This window comes from Hippocampus zosterae, chromosome 21, assembly GCF_025434085.1.
Source record: "Hippocampus zosterae strain Florida chromosome 21, ASM2543408v3, whole genome shotgun sequence".
NCBI lineage: Eukaryota > Metazoa > Chordata > Actinopteri > Syngnathiformes > Syngnathidae > Hippocampus > Hippocampus zosterae.
In genome coordinates, this window is record NC_067471.1 from 9750974 (window position 1) to 9768971 (window position 17998).

At 56.0% G+C, this 17998-nt stretch overlaps 3 protein-coding genes across 3 annotated transcripts; 2 read left to right on the forward strand and 1 right to left on the reverse strand.

Moving 5' to 3' along the window:
* The first annotated feature begins 274 nt into the window (after nt 1-274).
* kin (Kin17 DNA and RNA binding protein) lies at nt 275-3635 on the forward strand. Its single transcript, XM_052055728.1, has 12 exons — nt 275-519; nt 619-713; nt 922-965; nt 1213-1335; nt 1412-1596; nt 1695-1743; nt 1820-1871; nt 1974-2091; nt 2160-2288; nt 2367-2466; nt 2540-2640; nt 2774-3635. The coding sequence occupies exons 1-12, from the start codon at nt 406-408 to the stop codon at nt 2831-2833; spliced, it is 1170 nt and encodes a 389-aa protein (XP_051911688.1). The 5' UTR covers nt 275-405; the 3' UTR covers nt 2834-3635.
* itih2 (inter-alpha-trypsin inhibitor heavy chain 2) lies at nt 3098-8312 on the reverse strand. The gene is made up of 21 exons (XM_052055731.1): nt 8202-8312; nt 8085-8117; nt 7842-7880; nt 7379-7551; nt 7203-7307; nt 6863-7025; nt 6691-6798; nt 6486-6614; nt 6292-6408; nt 6058-6226; nt 5859-5984; nt 5605-5786; nt 5352-5537; nt 5138-5277; nt 4906-5078; nt 4678-4827; nt 4398-4511; nt 4124-4322; nt 3881-4053; nt 3318-3429; nt 3098-3245 (listed from the first exon to the last, which is right to left on the reverse strand). The coding sequence occupies exons 1-21, from the start codon at nt 8310-8312 to the stop codon at nt 3098-3100; spliced, it is 2850 nt and encodes a 949-aa protein (XP_051911691.1).
* Nucleotides 7362-16633, forward strand: sfmbt2 (Scm like with four mbt domains 2). The gene is made up of 20 exons (XM_052055727.1): nt 7362-9130; nt 9198-9242; nt 12129-12427; nt 12514-12754; nt 12841-12929; nt 13003-13252; nt 13352-13449; nt 13561-13662; nt 13743-13973; nt 14045-14171; nt 14243-14356; nt 14432-14474; nt 14549-14616; nt 14723-14856; nt 14939-15048; nt 15141-15316; nt 15413-15579; nt 15646-15885; nt 15962-16075; nt 16150-16633. Exons 3-20 carry the CDS (start codon nt 12167-12169, stop codon nt 16288-16290), a joined length of 2706 nt encoding a protein of 901 aa, XP_051911687.1. The 5' UTR covers nt 7362-9130; nt 9198-9242; nt 12129-12166; the 3' UTR covers nt 16291-16633.
* The last annotated feature ends 1365 nt before the right edge of the window (nt 16634-17998 follow it).

Here is a 17998-nt window from a genome sequence, read left to right on the forward strand (position 1 = left end):
CAGATTGACATTTGCAATACCGACTTGGCAAAATCTCATCATTCATTTACTAGAATTATAATTATTAATACGGTATATGCTTTATGTGTGTTTCTTTGCGTACGTTGTTTGAAATTGCATTCATTGACTCGCTTGCATAAAATGCTTCTTTATTTCAGCATGTAAAACGTGCAGAGTACCGGTACTGTAAATTGACGACGTAATTAGGGTCACTCCCTCTGACAACCCGCAGAGGGCGCAATGTATCCGTGCTTCCTTATTATCTAAAGAAGAGGAAGACAAGCCTTCGCCAAGTTCTCGCGAGGTTAGGACGAACAACACGCGGAAGTCAACCGGAAGTCAACCGTTCGTCCCCGCGCGCTCGTCTTGTCAAAACGCGTTTTATCAGCGTTTCAACAGACCGAAATGGGGAAAGCCGATTTCCTCTCGCCCAAGGCGATAAGTAACCGGATAAAATCCAAAGGGCTCCAGAAACTGCGGTGGTATTGTCAAATGTGTCAAAAACAATGCCGAGATGAGGTGAGTTGTGCCCCAACGTCGAAGCTAATTGATGCCCCAACATCGAAGCTAGTTGCCGCGTCAAACAATTGTTTTCAATTTCCCTGCGTGTGCCACCAGAATGGCTTCAAGTGTCACTGCATGTCCGAGTCCCACCAGAGGCAGCTGCTGCTGGCCTCGGAGAGCCCACACAAGTTTATGGACTTCTTTTCCAAGTACGTTTCTTGACCAGGAATATTGTTGAGCTATTCGGTGTAAAGGAGTCTTGTAGCAAAAGGGCAGCGGGATCAAAGAAGTGGGTCGTGGGGCATTTTTGATTGAGTGAAATATGATATTGACAGACGTATCAGCTCAGCAACGTCATTTCTCAATGCTTAATTTGAACTAATCAAACGCATGTTCTGTCTTTGTTTTCCTGTGCAGTGAGTTCAAAAGTGGTTTTGTGGAGCTGCTGCGGCGGCGTTTCGGTGAGTTTGGGCCGACACGCGAGATCCGAATATTTTGCGTAACTTGTAGTGGTCCCAATTTTATTTGATTGTCAAAAGGTCACATATCCTGGTTTTGTACGGTGTGAAAGTGACATTGATTCATTGGCCATTTAAGATCGTTATGTTACTGCAGTTTTGTTTTCCGTTTTATCGGGTTTATGTATATCTTTGTTCCTACGCCCCCAGCAAAACATGATGAATTCTGTCGGCGTTCGTTTTTGTGCAGGGACAAAGCGCGTTCACAACAACATCGTGTACAACGAGTACATCAGTGACCGCGAACACATTCACATGAACGCCACGCGCTGGGAGACGCTCACCGACTTCACCAAGTGGCTCGGACGACAAGGTCGGCAAGTTCACGCTGAATGCGAAATGTCTGCGGTGGGAATGTCGTCCCCAGTTAACGGTGTCGAACAAACCAGGTCTTTGCAAGGTGGACGAGACGCCCAAGGGCTGGTACATCCAATACATCGACCGCGACCCCGAGACCATCCGGCGGCAGGAGGAGCTGGCGAGGAGGAAGAAGCACGAGCTGGACGACGAGGAGCGCAGCGCCAAGTTCATCGAGGAGCAAGTCCGCAGAGGGCGCGGGGCCAAGGAGGAGGAAGTGAGTTCATAGCAACACGAGCTACCCTATTGACGGACGCCCCCGGGAACATCGCCGCTCATCTGCCCCCCCCCCCCCCCCATCCTTTCCTTCCCTAGCAAGACCCAGTTTACACCGAGCTGAAGCGAGAGAGCGAAGAGGAAAAAGGTACATTTTCACACCTTTGATGAATATACCTGAATGTTGTCCTGATTGCGCTTGACAGGATTTCCTTCTCTCGCAGTTGCTTTCAATTTGGGGGCCGGTGCATCACTGGCTGGTCCTTCTACATCAAGGTACACATCACCGACGCGTTTCTGTCGATGTTCACTCACAAAACCGGGCGTGAAAATCATTCCTTGCTCAAATGACAAGGGCACCCTCCGTCCTCGTTGTAGTTCCCTCCTGGCCACGAGTGCTCTGGCAAAGGCGTCGTCGACAAAGAGGAAAGAGCCGTCCTCGGCGTCCGACTCGCGGGACAAGAAGCGCAAGTCGGCCCTGGAGCAGATCATCGAGGTAGCGTCTCGCGCGACTCTTGGCGGGGAGGGCGCGTCCTGGCTGACGCTCGGCACCGCGTCCTTTAGATGGAGGAGAGGAAGAAACAGCAGCAGCAGCCGCTCAAGACTGACCATTGGCTGCAGCCCAACATCGTGGTCAAGGTGGTCACCAAGAGGCTGGGGGACAAGTACCACAAGAAGAAGGCCGTCGTCACGGTAACCGCACGCGCGCACGCTCTCGCGCGGGCCAGCCCCTTTCGCGCGCACCTTGCGATGACCCGTCCGGCCCCGCAGGAAATGCGAGATCCATTCACGGCGGTGGTGAAGATGATCGACTCGGGGGACAAACTCAAGCTGGACCAGAACCACGTGGAGACGGTGATACCCGCGCCGGGTACGCGCCGCCGTTTTGCATTCCGAACCGGCAAATGGCGGACGCGTCCCAAACACGTCCCGCGTGCCCGCAGGAAAACGCGTCATGATCGTCAACGGAAACTTCCGCGACACGGAGGCCGTGCTGGAGGGCATCGACGAAAAGAACTTCTGCGCTTCGCTCACGCTCGATTCCGTAAGTGTATTTCGCTCCGTGCTGTTTGTCTGTTTACACCCCCCCCCCCCCCCCCCAAGTTCCCGGCCAAAGGTGTTGATTCTCTTGTGGCGAGAGGAACCGAGAAAGTGAAACCATGTCTTGTCCTCCTCAGGGTCCACAGAAAGGAAAGCGAGTGGACGTGGCCTACGAGGACTTCTCCAAACTGGCTTGAACATAACTCCCCCCCCCCCCCCCCTCTAAAGATCTCTACTATGTCAGAGTTCTTGACTCTCAAATCTTGACAGACGTTTCTTCATCTTGTAGCCACCGTTTATTTTGAATCACAAACAAGTCGAGGCGACAAATTGTACAGACGATGTTTAGCTTTTCAACTCAATTCAATGCGGCAAATGATTTCAACTCTAAAATGAAGCAACTCGAAAACAGGACATGAGTTTTTTCTTTTTCTTTTTCCTGGCACTTGTTGACGGCTCCTCTATTCCATCGAGACAAAGCCGTGGAGGTCCGGCACGACGTAGTCGCTGTAGTGGCCGTCGATGAATCCTTTGCCGCTGTTGTGCACGAACCAGCAGAAGACGTCGGTGCCGCGCCGCTTGTCCCGTCTGTAGTCCTTCTGCCAGCCCCTGGGGGGCGCAAGCGGCAAACGGGCGCCGTTAAAAAGCCAAACTTGGGAAGGGGTCTCGACGGTTTGGTACCTGGTGACGTGCAGCTTGTTGCCCTTCACCTCCATGGTGGCCTCCTTCTTTTGGGGGTCGGCGCCATCGTGGATGTCGGAAATGCTGACTTCGGGCTCCCGTGAGAACTGACCTTGGGGGGCCAGACGCACGCGCGCGCTCAACTTTTTCGTGTTTTGGATCAACATTAACCTCAGCACGTTTACAATAAATTCTGTGTTTTTTGCAAACGATCTCCAGTCTAAATTGATTGCGAGGAAATACAGTGGTGCCTTGACGGCTTAGTGTAAGCACAGAACTCGCTTTACTTGAATATCAAAGGAACCTCTCGTCCCCCCCCCCCAAAAAAAACACCACGCCGCCCGTATCTTTTTGTTTCAGCTATAAGGGATTTTTTTTTAAAGAAGAGAAAAATGCCGATCAGACGACGGCTCACAAGTTGTGAAATGGGGGCGGGGGGGTCTTTACATCAGGGCGCCACTGTATCTCCACTGCCTGTCACTCATCGTGTGTCTTAATTCTAATGCCGCTTGGTCCTTCACCAGGAGCAGCCGCAAGAGGTTCCTGGACAACATTGAGAGTACCTATGAGGCCGTGGACCAGCGGCGAGTAGCGGTTCTCGTTTGGGAGGTAGACGCCCAGGAAGTCCACGTTGACCGGGTGCTTCTTCCACACGCGGTGGAGAAGAACCATCACCCGGATGCCCTGGTTGACGGTGACGGTGACATGCGAGTCCTTTACGATGGAGATTCTCACCCTAGACGAGCGAGGTGGGGGAGGCAGCGATGACGTGACGAGGCGCCCTCTCCCGGCGTTCATCCGCTTACCCGTTCTGGACGACGTCCGCCGTGGCGCCCCACGTGAAGCTGTGGTTGTTCTTGCCGTCGGCGAAGGCGATGCTGTCGGTGGCGACGGCGACGCCGATGCCATCCCGCCGCGAGTGGACGGAGATGACCCCAAAGTAGGTGCTCCGCTTTTCCGTCCCCGCCGCTTTGTTGCCGATTAAGCGTCCGTTCACCGCCACGCCTGCGTGGCCGCACAAAATCACTCTTGGGCGAGAGGGGGGGGGGGGGACGTGACTCGACGGAGCCGCCGTCGTACCCGTGCCTCGGTCTGACACCAGGTTGAGGATGCGACCGGGTTCGGAGTCGATGTTGAAGCAGACGTCCATGTTGCTTTGGGGCAGGTGCACGATGAAATGAGGGTCGTTGTCCACTGGGTGAGAAAACGGGCGTGCGGAGTGACTTTGGTTTGACAATTTTGGCCGACGCCTTGCATTCGATTGCGATGATGTTTCAGGGGGAAACTGAAAAGTGTGTCGGAGAAAAAACACGGGGCGCACGCCAGGTGGCGAAGCGCAACGAGGGAGGGAAACATTTACCTAAGTTGACCCGCTTAGGCAGCGTCCAGTCCTCGGGGCCTTTTTCCGCGTGGCTGGGCGGGGCCGGCGTGGTTATTTGGACCCAGGGCGGAGGTTGGTAGACGACCTTCACCGCGGGCAAAGTCTTGGCGCCTCCTCCCATTGCGCTCCCTGCAGGCACGCGTTTTGGGGGGTGAACGGAATGCAAAAGGAGTCCCGGTGGCGCCGGCCGGGGCTTTGCGGCCGCACCCGAGCAGCAGCCTTGCTTGGGGTCCTTCGGGGCGTCGGCGAGCAGCCTCTCCTTGGTGTCCTCGCTCTCCACCAGCAGAGCCGTGAGCGGAGTGACAAACTGATGCTCGGTGGCCAGCGCCAGGATGCGCTGGGTGATCTTTCTCTTCTTGCTGGCGGTGGGCGCCAAAGACCTGACGAGCGCAAGCGCCGGGTTTGTCGCTTTGGTGCGGTTGCGGGCGTCGGGCTTTACCTCTCGCTCATCATCTGTTTGATGGTGATGTAGGCCCACAGCTGCCTGGCGAAGCCCGTGAAGGAGTGCTGCTGCTTGGCCAGTTCCTCGTCCAGCTTGGAAGTGTCCACCTCCGTCTCCAAGGTGATGTCCATCAGGGCCTGCGGGATGAGAGGACGCGCGGCGTCACGGAGGGCGAGTCACCCGGCGACAAAAAGCAAGCGGGGGCACTCACGCCGGACGCGCTGGTGAAGCCGGTCAAGGTGTCGCTCTGGGACGGTCGCACTTTGCCGGCCACCACCAGCTCGGAGCCCCCAAAGTATTTGTCAAAGTGGTTCTGCGTCACGTCGGACACAGAGTCCTCCGGGAACTGGACGGCGACCCTCCGCAGAAGAGGATTGGACACCTGGCTGTAGAACGCCTGCGGGCCACATCGGGGAAGATCACAGCCTTTCCCTTGTTTCTTTTGCTCCTCGACGCCGGCCTACCCGCAGTTGCTGAGCCGCGTCGTGGTTGGCGAAGATGCGCTGGGCGATGCCGCGGTTGTCCATGGCCATGCGCTCCAGGAAGTCGTAGTCCACGTCAAAGCCGATGCCCAGCGAGAACAAGGAGAAGTCCTCCCTCATCACCTTCTTCACGTTCTTCTGAATGGCGCTCAGCTTGATCTCGCCTGCGCGGTCACCCCATCTGAAGCGGCCGCCGAGCCAAACCACCAAACCATTTGATGCGCCGCGAGACTCACCCACCGTCGGGTCCCCGTCCGACACCAGGATGATCATGGAGACCGATCGAGGGTCGATGAGCCCCTGATTGGATGCCCTCACCAGGATCTGCACCGCTTTCATCAGCGCCTCGTTGATGTTGGTGCCTGCGGGTAGAATGTCGACGATGGGCACAGCTCCGGGCGGCTTTCCCATCCGTCCGCCTTCGTCTCCCGCTACCTCCGACGGGTTTGATGTTCTGGATGTAGTTCTTGGCGTCGGCAATTTGGACGGAGGATCCCGGGACCAGGTCTTCGCTCCAGCAACGCACGTTGTGGTTGAAGTCGATGATGCTGAACTGGTCGTCGGTCGTCAGGTCATCCAGGATGGCCCGCATCGCCTCCACCGTCTGCCAGAGAGGGACCCGAAGTCCAGCGCCCCAAACGGCCACCCGCGCCGACGCCGATGGCGTACCTGTTTCATCTTCACCCCCCACATGGAGCCGCTGACGTCGATGACAAACACGATGTTTTTCCGAAGCGGAGACATGTTGGACGGGGCGAAAAAGTGGACAAAGTGGCCATCCGAGACCTGGCGGGAGGGGCCCCATCGGTCTCCATCAGTCCCGCGGGGTTGGTCCAACCCGTGAGCGTCAGAGCGCCAGTTACCTGCAACTCGCCGGCGTTGCTGTCCCGCTTCACATCGTAGGTGACGCTCAAGGCGCCGTCGACGGCACTTTCCGTGCAGTTGTCGCACTTCCTCTGCTGCCGCAGCGTGGGCTTGAAGACCACGTGAGCCTGAGGGAAGGGGGGGAGCAGGGGTGAGGAGTGTTCCCATGGCAAAGCAAAAGCATTTCTGTGGGCTGCGTCTTGCCTTCTCTGCGCCCTGCGTCACCGCGACCAGCCCATCCAGCTCGTCACCCAGATCGCTCGACGTTTCCAGCTTGGCGATTCCATTGGGCTCAAAGATGTAAACGTCCACCTGGAGACGGACGTGGGGATTGGACCGAGAGCGCTCGGGGTTCCCGCACGCGGCGCGGCCATACCTGGAACTGAGGCACCAATCTGCCGGGTTGCAGGTGCAGCGAGTGCTGGTAGACGCCCAGCTTCCTCTGCATCATCTCCTGGTAATGCAGCTCAAACTGGATGTGGCTTCCGGGGGGGACGTGCACCTCCGTCTTGAAGGTCTCCAGTTCCTGCGAGTTCGATCTGTTGCGCGCAAACATCCAACGTGGCTCGTCAAACTCATCTTCTGCCCTCTGCTAGATTTTCCTCATCTTCCTACAACTCCAGCGGCCCCGTCCTGGCTCTGAACTGTCGTCCTCAAGAACTCGAACCGCCGTCCCTCCTCCACCATCGCACTGAAATTGGAGAGGCGCCATTTACCTGACGATGCCGGCGGCCTTCCCTTTGGCTCGCGCCTGAGCGTAGAGGTTCCTCGCCACCGTCTTCTCCTTCACCGAGCCCGTGAAGGTGATGCCGTTGACGTTCCTGAGGCACACAAAGCCCCGGACGTCAGGTGGGCGCGCTTCCCGAGCGTGCTGCTCGCGCGGCCTCCTCACATGGTGAAGTTGGTAATGAAGGCTCGCTTGGGAATCTGCACGTTGAAGCCGATGGTCTGCGCCTTGGAGCCCGAGTTGACCACCGAGCTGCGGACCGTGGTGTGGGCGAAGCGAGACGTGATCCGGCTCTCCACCTTGTAGCTCTTGACGGTGATGTCATCTCCACGGATGGCCTGGCCAAGGGAGGCAAACTTTGAGACGGCTGCTGCGGAAAGAGATTCTGCCCCCAAGGATAACTTGGTAGGGGGTCACTGATTGCCCCGCTGGCCCCTGAACCGAGACTGGCATCATAAAGCTCAAGCCGGATTCCCTGGAAGCGTCGTGGGACTGATGGAGAACCGGGTCAATAACCTGCCAGTCACGGACGGGAATGTCCCCAAACGGCAAATGATTGATCTTGTGAGATAAGGTCGAACTCTTGTCACGGTGGAGAGAGCTGAAAACAACAAGTGGAGGCTCATACCTCAAAGTCTTCCTGCTCCTCGCTGGTCAATATCGCTCTCTAAAACACACAAACAGGTCACCTGGTGCTTTTTAAAAAATGTTTTTTGCTGAAGTCATGCAGTCACTGTAATTTATGCTTTATGTGAGACAGGTACATGGATGGTTCCAAGTGGATTGCGACATCCAAAGGGTTTGCCTTTTAATCGTTTTGGGGGGGCAAATGATACGACCGTGATCCATACGCCTTGGATTTGCATCCCACCTTGTGTCTGTCGCCACCAGGCCGAGGAACCGACTTCTGTTGAGAGACGGTCGGTTGCTCACAAAAAGTCCGAGATGTCGGCATCTGTCAATCGGGACCTCCTTCAAGGCCACTCACCTCCTCGTCCTCCCATTCCCCGTCGATCACAAACTCAAAGCAGCGGCTCCCCCGGAGGACCGAGAGCCCGGCGAGGAGAAGCGGCAGCAGCAGCAGCAGCCTCGGTTTCATGGTCTTTGCACTGTGCGAGCGGCGGCTCTTTGGGCCAGAATCCTTTGCAAACGATTGAAATGCAAGCCAGCGACTGACTCCCGGATCAATATTTGGAAGCGGGTGGGAAGCAAACTTTGAAGCTTGACCCGCGCGTTGGGCCCCGAGTAAACAGCCTTGTGCTAACAGTTTGATTTTCGACGTGCGCAACGCTGACGTTGCTCGTTTCTGACGAATCAACTCCCAAAACCCAAAGAGACACTTTTAAAGCGTCACAATTGAACATCGACAAAGTTTGACATTGCAATTGCCAAGTGGCTGTACGAAGCGGTTCGACGTTCAAGAACAGAGTGCGGCAAGGCGGCATTTGGCACATGCTGCAGCAGCGTGATGAACTTTGACCAAAAAGCATCGAAAGGCAAAAGGAATCCTTTTGCTGTCATTCTCTTTTGTTTTTAATGTTTATTTTACAGCTCAAAAACCGTATCATTGTATCATTGAATTTCACTCACACTTATCGACCCTTGCAGTAACTTGTTTTGTCCACAAGAGTGTGCCAGATATGCCAAAGAAGGCCGCGACAGCGGAAATTCTGACGGTCAGCGAAGGCATCGGTGAGCACAAACAAACAGCGCCACTCACTGAGCTCACACACTCTCCTTTTTCTTCCACCTTCTCGTCCAGTGGGTGTGCAGGATCCAAACTGCGACGCGAGGATGATGAAAACGATGCTGCCGGTGTCGTTTCTGCTCCTGTGCGCCTCCTCTTGTTGCACGCTTGGCCAAGTGGAGCATTTCCAAAACGAGGACTCTGTGGATGCCCCCTTGGATTTGGACATGGTGAGTGTTTGCTTCGATTCTTCCTTTTTTTTTTTTGGAACCCAATTGACTTAACTTGTTCGTGCAGGCATCTCGCAGAGTTCCGCGACAGCTGAAAAACACCATTGTGAAGGTAGAATATACTTCTTTTAACTGGGCCACATGTTCTTTATTTGTTTTAGGACTATTCATGATTGGGGGGGGCAGTGTGCGTCAATTAGGACCGCATTACAAGTTTGCCTGTTTAGTTCATCGTTCCCCATTTTGAAGTGCAAAGGGATCCTCCCTTCAGAGGTCATTTCAATGTATTTCATTTTGTTCGAAGGAATTGAACGTGGCAAACAAAACAAAGAGCATCGTTTGGGTGTCAAGTAAGCACTTGAATCCGCTGTGAGGTGCCCTTCGGGAGCAGATTAAGGGCAAAACGCGCATGCGCCAACCATCTGTTCAACCTCCAACCCTGCACGCACGCACGCTCATCACCAAACCCCTCGAGCCTCTTCCTGGGGCTAATTATGATACAATGCGTTCGTTTGACCAGAAATGCCTTCGTGGCATTGCACGAAACGTTCCGTTTGTGAGGAAAAACGCACGTCATTGGACTTGATTCACCCACGTGGGGAATTCGCCGATGGGATTGGCACCGAAGTCACTAAATGCCGCATAAATTGAGACGTAAACTTTCCGTCTCTGTCATCTCGCGATATTTTGGGGTAGAAGTCCGTGTATGATTGGGGGATGATCACGGTGATGTGACTTTGTGTGACAGTCACGAGTTTGTGAACGGGGCTTTCCGGCATCAACCGCGAAGCCAAACTTTGGTGTTGGGGTGGGGGGGTGTCAACGATCCCTTGAGGTCTTTTTCCTTCCACGTGATCCGAGGGCATCAAAGAGACGGCGTTCAAAGTGACTTTAGTCTTTAAATTCCGTTGTGCGTCTCCGTCATAAAGCTTTGCCGTGTTGCTTGCCGCCGCTAGAGGCTCCTGTTGACTTGAACGAGAAAGGGAAGAGACGCGGATGAAGCCATTGACTCAACTACTGGAGAGGCGCTTTTTGTTGTTGTTGCCGAACGAAGAAAAGTGGACAAGAAAACACGGGTAAACGAGGAATTTCTGTGGGGGGGTTCTCACGTCTGAGCCAAGTGATCAGACAAACGCGCGCTGAATGCGTTTGCTAGTATCTTAACGTCTTAATATTTGTCAATGCGGTGTTCTTTCAAGTTCTTATTTTTTAATGGTTGAATTCAGTTGTGTCTCGATCAAAATGTCCCGAACAGCATCTGGGTCTCTGTTGGGGTGCGTGTTGGATTTTGGTAGTACAAATTACAAAGTCGCTCGGCTTCAGAGGCGAGGGGTCCTTGTTGTGCGCATGCGCAGAAGCGAGATGCCATATTGGAACGGGGGGCGGGAGCGGAGAGAAGTGCACGGCTGACTCCGGCGAGGCGAAGTGGGAGCAAACCCAGCGGGGGGGCTCCGGCCGGAAGTGTCTTTAGAAGATTGTAAAAAAAAATAATTGCGGCCAGGTAAGACAGGTGGCGAATCGGCTAAGTGGGAGGGGGCGCTTGATGCGTGTATTTTGCCTTTTTTTAACCGACTAAACGAACAGAGGGACGTAATTTTCTCTCGTTTGTAAGCGCTTAAGCTCGACCGTTGGAGCTTTGTGTGTGTGGCGGGGGGGGGGGGGTGTTTTCGCTAGCTTAACTTGCTTTAAGTGTCTCGTGCCAAACAATGCCTTCGTGATGCGGTTATTTCAACCCGGAAATGTCGCTTTTAAAGACGTGTCGAGCACCTTTTTATAAATGAGCCGACGGCAGCCACCACGGTGCCGAGTCCTTTTTTTTAGCGGTAACGAACGAACGAACGAAAGAAAGGTGCGTTTTAAAAAAAAAAGCACACGCATAATATCAAAGGCAACGTCACTCGGCCCAACATGGCGCTGCGCTTCCTAACTGCCACTTCAAAGATCTTTTGAGCGAGGAAAAAATCCAACGGCGCCGCGCCAACTTGCCACCTTGGTCTCTTTTGGTGCGCACACGCGACATTTAGTGAACTAAATTCAAAGCGTGCACGGGGCGAGTGCGTGCGGGTTTTTTTCTGCCGCAGTTTGCGATGTGCAAAGTACATGAGACGCCGGCGAGGCAGCCTGCTCCTCTGGCTCCTTTTCCACGCCCCCCCCCCCCCCCCCCCCCCCCCCCCCCCGCACCGCGTGACGACCGCACAAAACCCAAAGCGACGACGTTTCCTCTTTCACTTTGATGGCCTCGACTAAAATGTGCTCCGTCGAGCTGAGCTTTCGATGCTCGTTTCCCGTCATTGGTTTGAACTTTTGAATTTGGCAGATTCAAATGCGGCGTTCCGAGGCTTCATTTTTGAAAATAAAAGCGATCTCGAAAGGATCCCTTTTTTATGAGGTACCTGGCACAGATAAAAGCTTGTGTGGGAGGACAATGGTGAACATTGCAACATTTTTTCTATGTCTCGAATATACCATTTTTCAGTAAGCCCCTCCCCGAAACTAAAGCGCTAGTCGGCCTTTAGAAAGGACAACTTTTTAAACCAGAAAACTGCTTACTGTCAAATTCTGAAATTTTACTAAATACTGAAATACTCTTTATTTTTTTTAATCTTGAAAAGGTCCAACTTTATTGATGTCAGGTTACAACTTTGACTAAAGTTGGACGCGTCTCTTTTTTAAATCCATCTGCCGTGTACAAAGAACAAGCGAGACGACTTTGCGGCATATTTTGAGAGTGACTGGCGTCTTTCCAGTTCTGCCGCTTTGTCGCTTATCTGACGCGAACAGTCCGCGTAGGCTCCCGGTCCGCCGCACGCGTCGCTTGGAATGATAACAGCATTTTTATTTATTTGCTTACCTACTTGGAGGTTTAAAAATGGAGGTCCCGCCTTACGGGCTTGTGTTTTCCTCCCCTCGAGGGCAACGGTTGTTTTTCACATTTGTGCTTCTTGGGAACATTTGATTGGATTTGACGGTCTTGATTTTTTTGGGGGGTTTTCAGCAGAAGCGTGAGATGCGGTGACGAGGTCTGAGGTGGCAAGGATGCAGTCGCCGGCCCAGGATCAGTCAGAGGCACCCGCCGGTCCAACCGACGGGAAGGAGAAGGAGCCGCAAGAGGAGCTCCACTCGGGTGAGGGCTCTTCCCCATTCAAAAGAACTTTGCAGCGGGCGCGGCGTTGTCATTGTGCTGTTGCATCAGAGCCCGAAGGCGCCGAGGCCCGAGAGGAGGAAGCCGACTTTAACTGGCAGGAGCGCCTGGAGGAGTTGAGGGCCGTCGCCGCCCCGCACGCGGCCTTCAAACACGTGAGCCCAGCCGCAAACGCATTTCCGTCGGCCGGCGCTCATTTCAGCGGATTTGAAAGCGCGCTCTCGTTTGGCGCGGCCGGCAGGTGGAGGTGAGCCTGCGGAGCGGCTTCCAGCCGGGCATGAAGCTGGAGGTGGCCAACAAGGGCGGGGGCGACACCTACTGGGTGGCCACGGTGGTGGCCACCTGCGGCCAGCTGCTGCTGCTGCGCTTCAGCGGCTACGGCGACGACCGCAGGGACGACTTCTGGTGCCACGTCGCCACCGCCGAGCTGCACCCGGTGGGCTGGTGCGTCCGCAACCGCAAGACCCTCAGGCCCCCCCAGGGTGCGTCGCCACCCCCGTTTCCTGTCGCGCCGTGCCGTCGAGCGGCGCAAAGGCAGTGAATCGCACTGGCTTTCCTTTGTTTGCAGCCATCCGGGAGAAACGCGCAGATTGGACGGAGTTTCTGGTGGGCGACCTGACCGGCTCCAGGACGGCGCCGGCCAACCTGCTGGAGGGGGTGAGCGCCGCCATCTTGTCGTTGTGCCGGCCCAAACTCCAATCGTGTGCCCAAAGTCATTTTGTGTCCGTAGCCTCTGCGAGGGAAGAACACGGTGGACCTGATGGCGCGGGGCTCGGTCCTGGAGGTGCGCGACGCGGCCGAGCCGTTCACGTACTGGCCGGCGCGCGTGATCCGCAACGTGGGCGGGCGGCTGCGGCTCCGTCTCGCCGGCCTCTCGGACCAGCATCGGGCTCGGGACGCCTGGCTCTTCTACCTGGACGTCAGGCTGCGACCGCTGGGGTGGGCGCGGGAGAACCGCTTGGCGTTGGAGCCGCCCGCAGGTGATCAACAGACATCAACTGCCCCCCCCCCCCCAAAAAAAAAGTGGTTGCTTGAGTCATTTCTCACCCTTAGTTGCGATCACTTTTGAATCCTCACAGAATTGCGTCCTCTGAAGAGCGCCGGCGACTGGGAGCGCGCCTTGGAGGACGCCGAACGAGACGGCCGGACGAGCGCCGTGCCGCCGGAGGTGTTCAAGGTGACCGGTCGGACGCCGTCCCGCACTTTGCGATCGGTCGCGTGCTAGCGAAACGGAGCCGCCGCGAGCGCGCCAGCAATGAGTCGTCAAGTGTTGGCTGTCCCGCGGCAGGACCACGCCGACCTGCCTGCGCACGCCTTCAAGGTGGGCATGAAGCTGGAGATGGTTTCGCCGTGGGAGCGCCTGCGCATCTGCCCCGTTTCTGTCACCGAGGTGAGTCCGGCCCTCGCCGTCCTCTTTTGGCCTCCCCCCCCCCTGCGTTCGGAAGTCAAAGCGGAGCGTCCGCTCGGCAGGTGTTTGACGCCAACTACTTCCGAGTGACGGCGGACGACCCGGCGGCTGACGGCCAAGCGCGCTCGGCCTTGTGTCACGCCGCCTCTCCGGGCATCATGCCCGTCCAGTGGTGCCTGAAGAACGGCGCCGGTCTGGAGAGGCCTCGCGGCTACCAGGGGCGCGACTTCGACTGGGCCGACTACCTCCAGCGGGGCGGCGCCGAAGCCGCCCCCGACGCCTGCTTCCCCGACGTAAGCCCGCGCCCCCCCCATGAGGAACGCAGCTGCCGGCGACCAATGTGCGCATCTTGTGGCGTGTGCAGACGTGGCGGACTCGGGCCTTCGCCAAGGACACGTGGCTGGAGGCGGTGCACCCCGAGCGCCCGGCGGAGATCTGCGTGGCGCGGATCACTCAAGTGCGAGGGCGACTCTTGTGGCTGCGACTGGAAGGTGAAGCTTGAAAAAGCGCAAAAGCGCAAAAGCGGGCCCGCCGGATTTTGAGCCCGCTGGTCCGCCGACAGATGCGCTGCAGCAGTTTTGCGAGACCATCGCCGACGTGGAGTCCATGGACATCTTTCCCGTGGGCTGGTGTGAGGCCAACGCCTATCCTCTCAACCCGCCCTTCAAAGCTGCCGGTACGCGGCCATCTTTCCAAACGTGCAAAACCACTAAGCGGGGATCGAACGTTTTTTTTTCTGTCCCCGCACCAGTCGGCAAGCAGCGCAAGGTCGCCGTGGTCCAGCCTGAGAAGCAGTAAGAATTTGGGCTCTGCTCAAAACATGATTCCGAGCAAATGCGCCGCGGCTCACGTCTCGACATCCCCGCAGGTCGCCGCCGTCCGGGCCCGCCGAGCCGCCTCCCGCCGATCACTGCCAGCCTCCCCCCAATGACACAGGTGACACTGACGAATGACGAGTCGGGTCGGACGGCAATTGAATGTGTGGGAAAACTAGCGGCCGTGATGTGTTTGTCTCATGTTTTGCCCCCCTCCCCCGTGGCAGCCAACGGCCGCTACTGCTGCTCCAAGGTGTTTGTCAACCACCGCTGCTTCTCGGGGCCCTACCTCAACAAGGGCCGCATCGCCGAGCTGCCGCAGACGGTGGGACCTGGCAAGTGCACCCTGGTTCTCAAAGAGGTGAGTCAATATGGGGACTGCGGCTTGCCCCCCCCCCCCGCCCCCCCCCCCCCCCTCACACGCCGTGGCGGCCCGCCCGCAGCTCCTCAGCATGCTCATCAACGCCGCCTACAAGCCCGGACGCGTCCTCAAGGAGCTGCAGGAGCTGGAGGATCCCGGCTGGGACTGCCAGGAGGAGACTCTGAAAGCCAAGTGAGGACGGCGCGGGCTGGCTCGCCCGCCGTCTTCGGCTTCTGCCCGCCCCCGCCCAAGCCGTCTCATCTCGCCCCTCTCCCCCTGCGCAGATACAAAGGAAAGACGTACCGCTCCAGCATCAAAATCGTCCGGCTGGCCGACCTCATCCCGGACTTCTGCCGCAAAGTGTGCGTCAAGCTGCAGTGCTGCCCCAACCTGGTGGGCCCCGCGCTTGTCCCCGAAAAGTGCCCCGAGAGCTGCTATGTGCAGACCAAGACCAAATACAGTCAGTAGTCTGCTTCTGCTCCCATTTTTTGGGGACTCATTTTACTGCAGCGTGCAAAGGATCAAGAAACCATTCCTTTTTTTGACATGCGTGCAGCTTATTACTACGGGAAGAAAAGGAAGCTGCTGCCCAAGCCACACGGAGGCGAGGACGCGGCGGCGGGAGAGCCGCTCAAACCCAAGCGCAAGAAGCGCAAGAGCATCTTTGTGCAGAAGAAGCGGCGCTCTTCGGCAGCGGACTCCACCGTCGCCGGCTCGGCTCAGGTTTGCCGTCCGCCGCCGCCCGCCGCGGGGTCGTCTCGATTGCCAACGCTCGCCGTCCCGCGTCAGGAAAGCGAGGAGGATGAAGAGGACGGGGCGTCGCGCTCGGGCAGCGAGGGCACCAGCTCGGAACCCCGCGACGAGCCCACGGACGCGTCCTCGGCGGAGACCGTCGGGGGGCGCGCCGCCGCGTCGCGCAAGGCCGAAGCCGCCGGCGGTCGGGAGGCGCCGGACGGCCGGCGCAGGTCGACGCGTCGGCGCCTCGGCAAGCGCCGAGCGCCCGAAGACGACGACAACGACGACGCGCAGGTGAGAGGCCTTTTGCCAATCGAGAGAGGGTCCCAAAAGCCTCGACCAATGAATGAATACGACGTGCGGCGTACAGGAGGAGGAGCCTCTGGTTCTGGACAAAAACCCTCTGGAGTGGAGCGTGCAGGAAGTGGTCCAGTTCATCACCGGCACCGACTGCGCCTCGTCGGCCAGCATTTTTCAGGAGCAGGTGAGCCAAAGCGAGCGCCGTTGCCGCCCTCCTGCCCCGCCCCGCCCGCCCACCGTTTGCTGTCGCTGCCGCAGGACATCGACGGGCAGGCCATGCTGCTGCTGACGCTGCCCACGGTGCAGGAGTGCATGGACCTGAAGCTCGGGCCCGCCATCAAGCTGTGCCACCACATCGAGCGCGTCAAGGTGGCCTTCTACAGACAATACGCCAACTGAGCTCTTTCCAAAGCTACCCGAGAAGCTTCCAAAAGGGGCTGCTAAGGCAATTTTTGTTGAGGAGTTGAATTTTCATTTCCGGGTCGGGGAGCACTTGGGCTTTGAATTGAAACGCGACGCGGCCCATTCGTTCGTTCTTATATTTGGAGTATTTATTTGCCGGGCTTTATTTACCGTTCTGCAGAAAGTTTTTAATTTATTGCACAAACTTTACGCATTCCCAAGTGTCGCTCCTCTGGACTCCAACCAAGCCACTGCTGTATTTGTGTGTTCATCTTCTATGCAAATGTCTTGTTTGCTGAGATTTTGTGAAGCCAGGAATTAAAATTTCTATTCATTTGTATGGCCTTTGTTTGTCCTGTTTTGTTGCCACCTTTTTTAGTTTGTTTTTCTCTCGCTTGTCCTCATGAAGCCTCCAAACCTATTGATTAGTGGTTAGTAGCTTCCGGTTTGTTTCCGCCCAATCGATTAATTAGTGGTTAGTAGCTTCCGGTTTGTGTTTCCGCCCAAACGAGAGACGAAGCACTTTCACACGATGGCACAAGCGAAAAGACTTTTGACGGTAAGCGCGTTAGCATGTTGCTCGCTAGCTAACTTGACTCGGTGGGAAGTTTTAAAAGGCAACGCTGTTGTCAAAGTCGCCTTTAATTTGAAATGTCTCGATTAGAAAAGACCAGGTGCACTCTGATTACCTGACGTCGAACGCGAGGCCGTGTAATTAGCACGCTCTACTTGTGAAGACTGCTCTTTTGCTTCTTTAATCATATGAACAACGACGAGAATAATCTGGACGATGCCGGGAGGGGATTGTGGTCTCGTAGCATCTGGTTGGCCGCTGGTGAGTACAAACGATCTTTCCAATGATGTGTAATCTCCTGAACCGGAAATGGCACTTTATATGGCAGTTAAACAAGGCGTACTGACAAAAAAAAATGCGGTCTCAAAATATTGTGTTATTAAGAGTTACGGAGATGAGGAGGGGAAAGGAAGTCAATATAAACGACAGCGTGTCACTTGACGGGCACAACTGGGTTTCCTGCCTAAATGTTTTCGTCTTGACATTTGAATTCTTATTGATACATCATAGATAGATGTCGACACACACACACTCAAAGGCAGTTAGGTGAGAAAGGGCGCCGTCTTGTGGACAAAACTATCAGCGCGTCTAGGTTCATCAACGAGGGACAAAAACACAAAACAGTTCGGCTTCCGGTATTTGAGGCGCACAATGACACTTTGTCGTCGAATGGCTTGTTCCTAAAAAATGACAAAGCAAAAAAATAAGAAGAAATGATAGTACGTTTAAGTGTAGACTGTTGCAATTTGTGGGACCAACTCATAAGTTTGAAAACGGAAGCTCCATTTGATTCTTTCAAGCCAACGTTCGGGCATCGTGATGGTTTGGACAACGGTCAAGTTTGCTGGCCGTTGGTAGCGAGGCTGATGTATTGCAGGTGCGAGTCCCCCTTGTGTTGAAGGCTTCCCCACCCGCAGCGAAGCAACCCGCCTTTCCTCTCAACTTCAAAAAGCTGCAGCGCTTTCATGATCGGGAAAGCAAAGGTCTCCGGCAGCTGGCGTGCGCAGCCCCCGCGGGTGAGTGGAACCGGCCGCCTAAAATATCACCCGGCGCGTTGGAGCGGCCCGATTGGAACCCGGGGTCCCGCCGTCGGCGGCTCACGGGCGCCCGCTTTAATGCCACGCCACAATG

Coding starts and splice junctions, on each gene's coding strand:
- itih2 (XM_052055731.1), bottom strand. CDS start 8,312: ATGAAACCGAGGCTGCTGCTGCTGCTGCCGCTTCTCCTCGCCGGGCTC. Junction 7,026..7,202: donor AAGGCCGCCGGCATCGTCAG/GTAAATGGCGCC, acceptor TGCGCGCAACAG/ATCGAACTCGCAGGAACTGG. Junction 4,054..4,123: donor GCGGACGTCGTCCAGAACGG/GTAAGCGGATGA, acceptor TCGCTCGTCTAG/GGTGAGAATCTCCATCGTAA.
- kin (XM_052055728.1), top strand. CDS start 406: ATGGGGAAAGCCGATTTCCTCTCGCCCAAGGCGATAAGTAACCGGATA. Junction 1,336..1,411: donor CAAGTGGCTCGGACGACAAG/GTCGGCAAGTTC, acceptor CGAACAAACCAG/GTCTTTGCAAGGTGGACGAG. Junction 1,597..1,694: donor GCGGGGCCAAGGAGGAGGAA/GTGAGTTCATAG, acceptor TTCCTTCCCTAG/CAAGACCCAGTTTACACCGA.
- sfmbt2 (XM_052055727.1), top strand. CDS start 12,167: ATGCAGTCGCCGGCCCAGGATCAGTCAGAGGCACCCGCCGGTCCAACC. Junction 13,253..13,351: donor GGCGTTGGAGCCGCCCGCAG/GTGATCAACAGA, acceptor GAATCCTCACAG/AATTGCGTCCTCTGAAGAGC. Junction 14,357..14,431: donor CCCGCCCTTCAAAGCTGCCG/GTACGCGGCCAT, acceptor TCCCCGCACCAG/TCGGCAAGCAGCGCAAGGTC.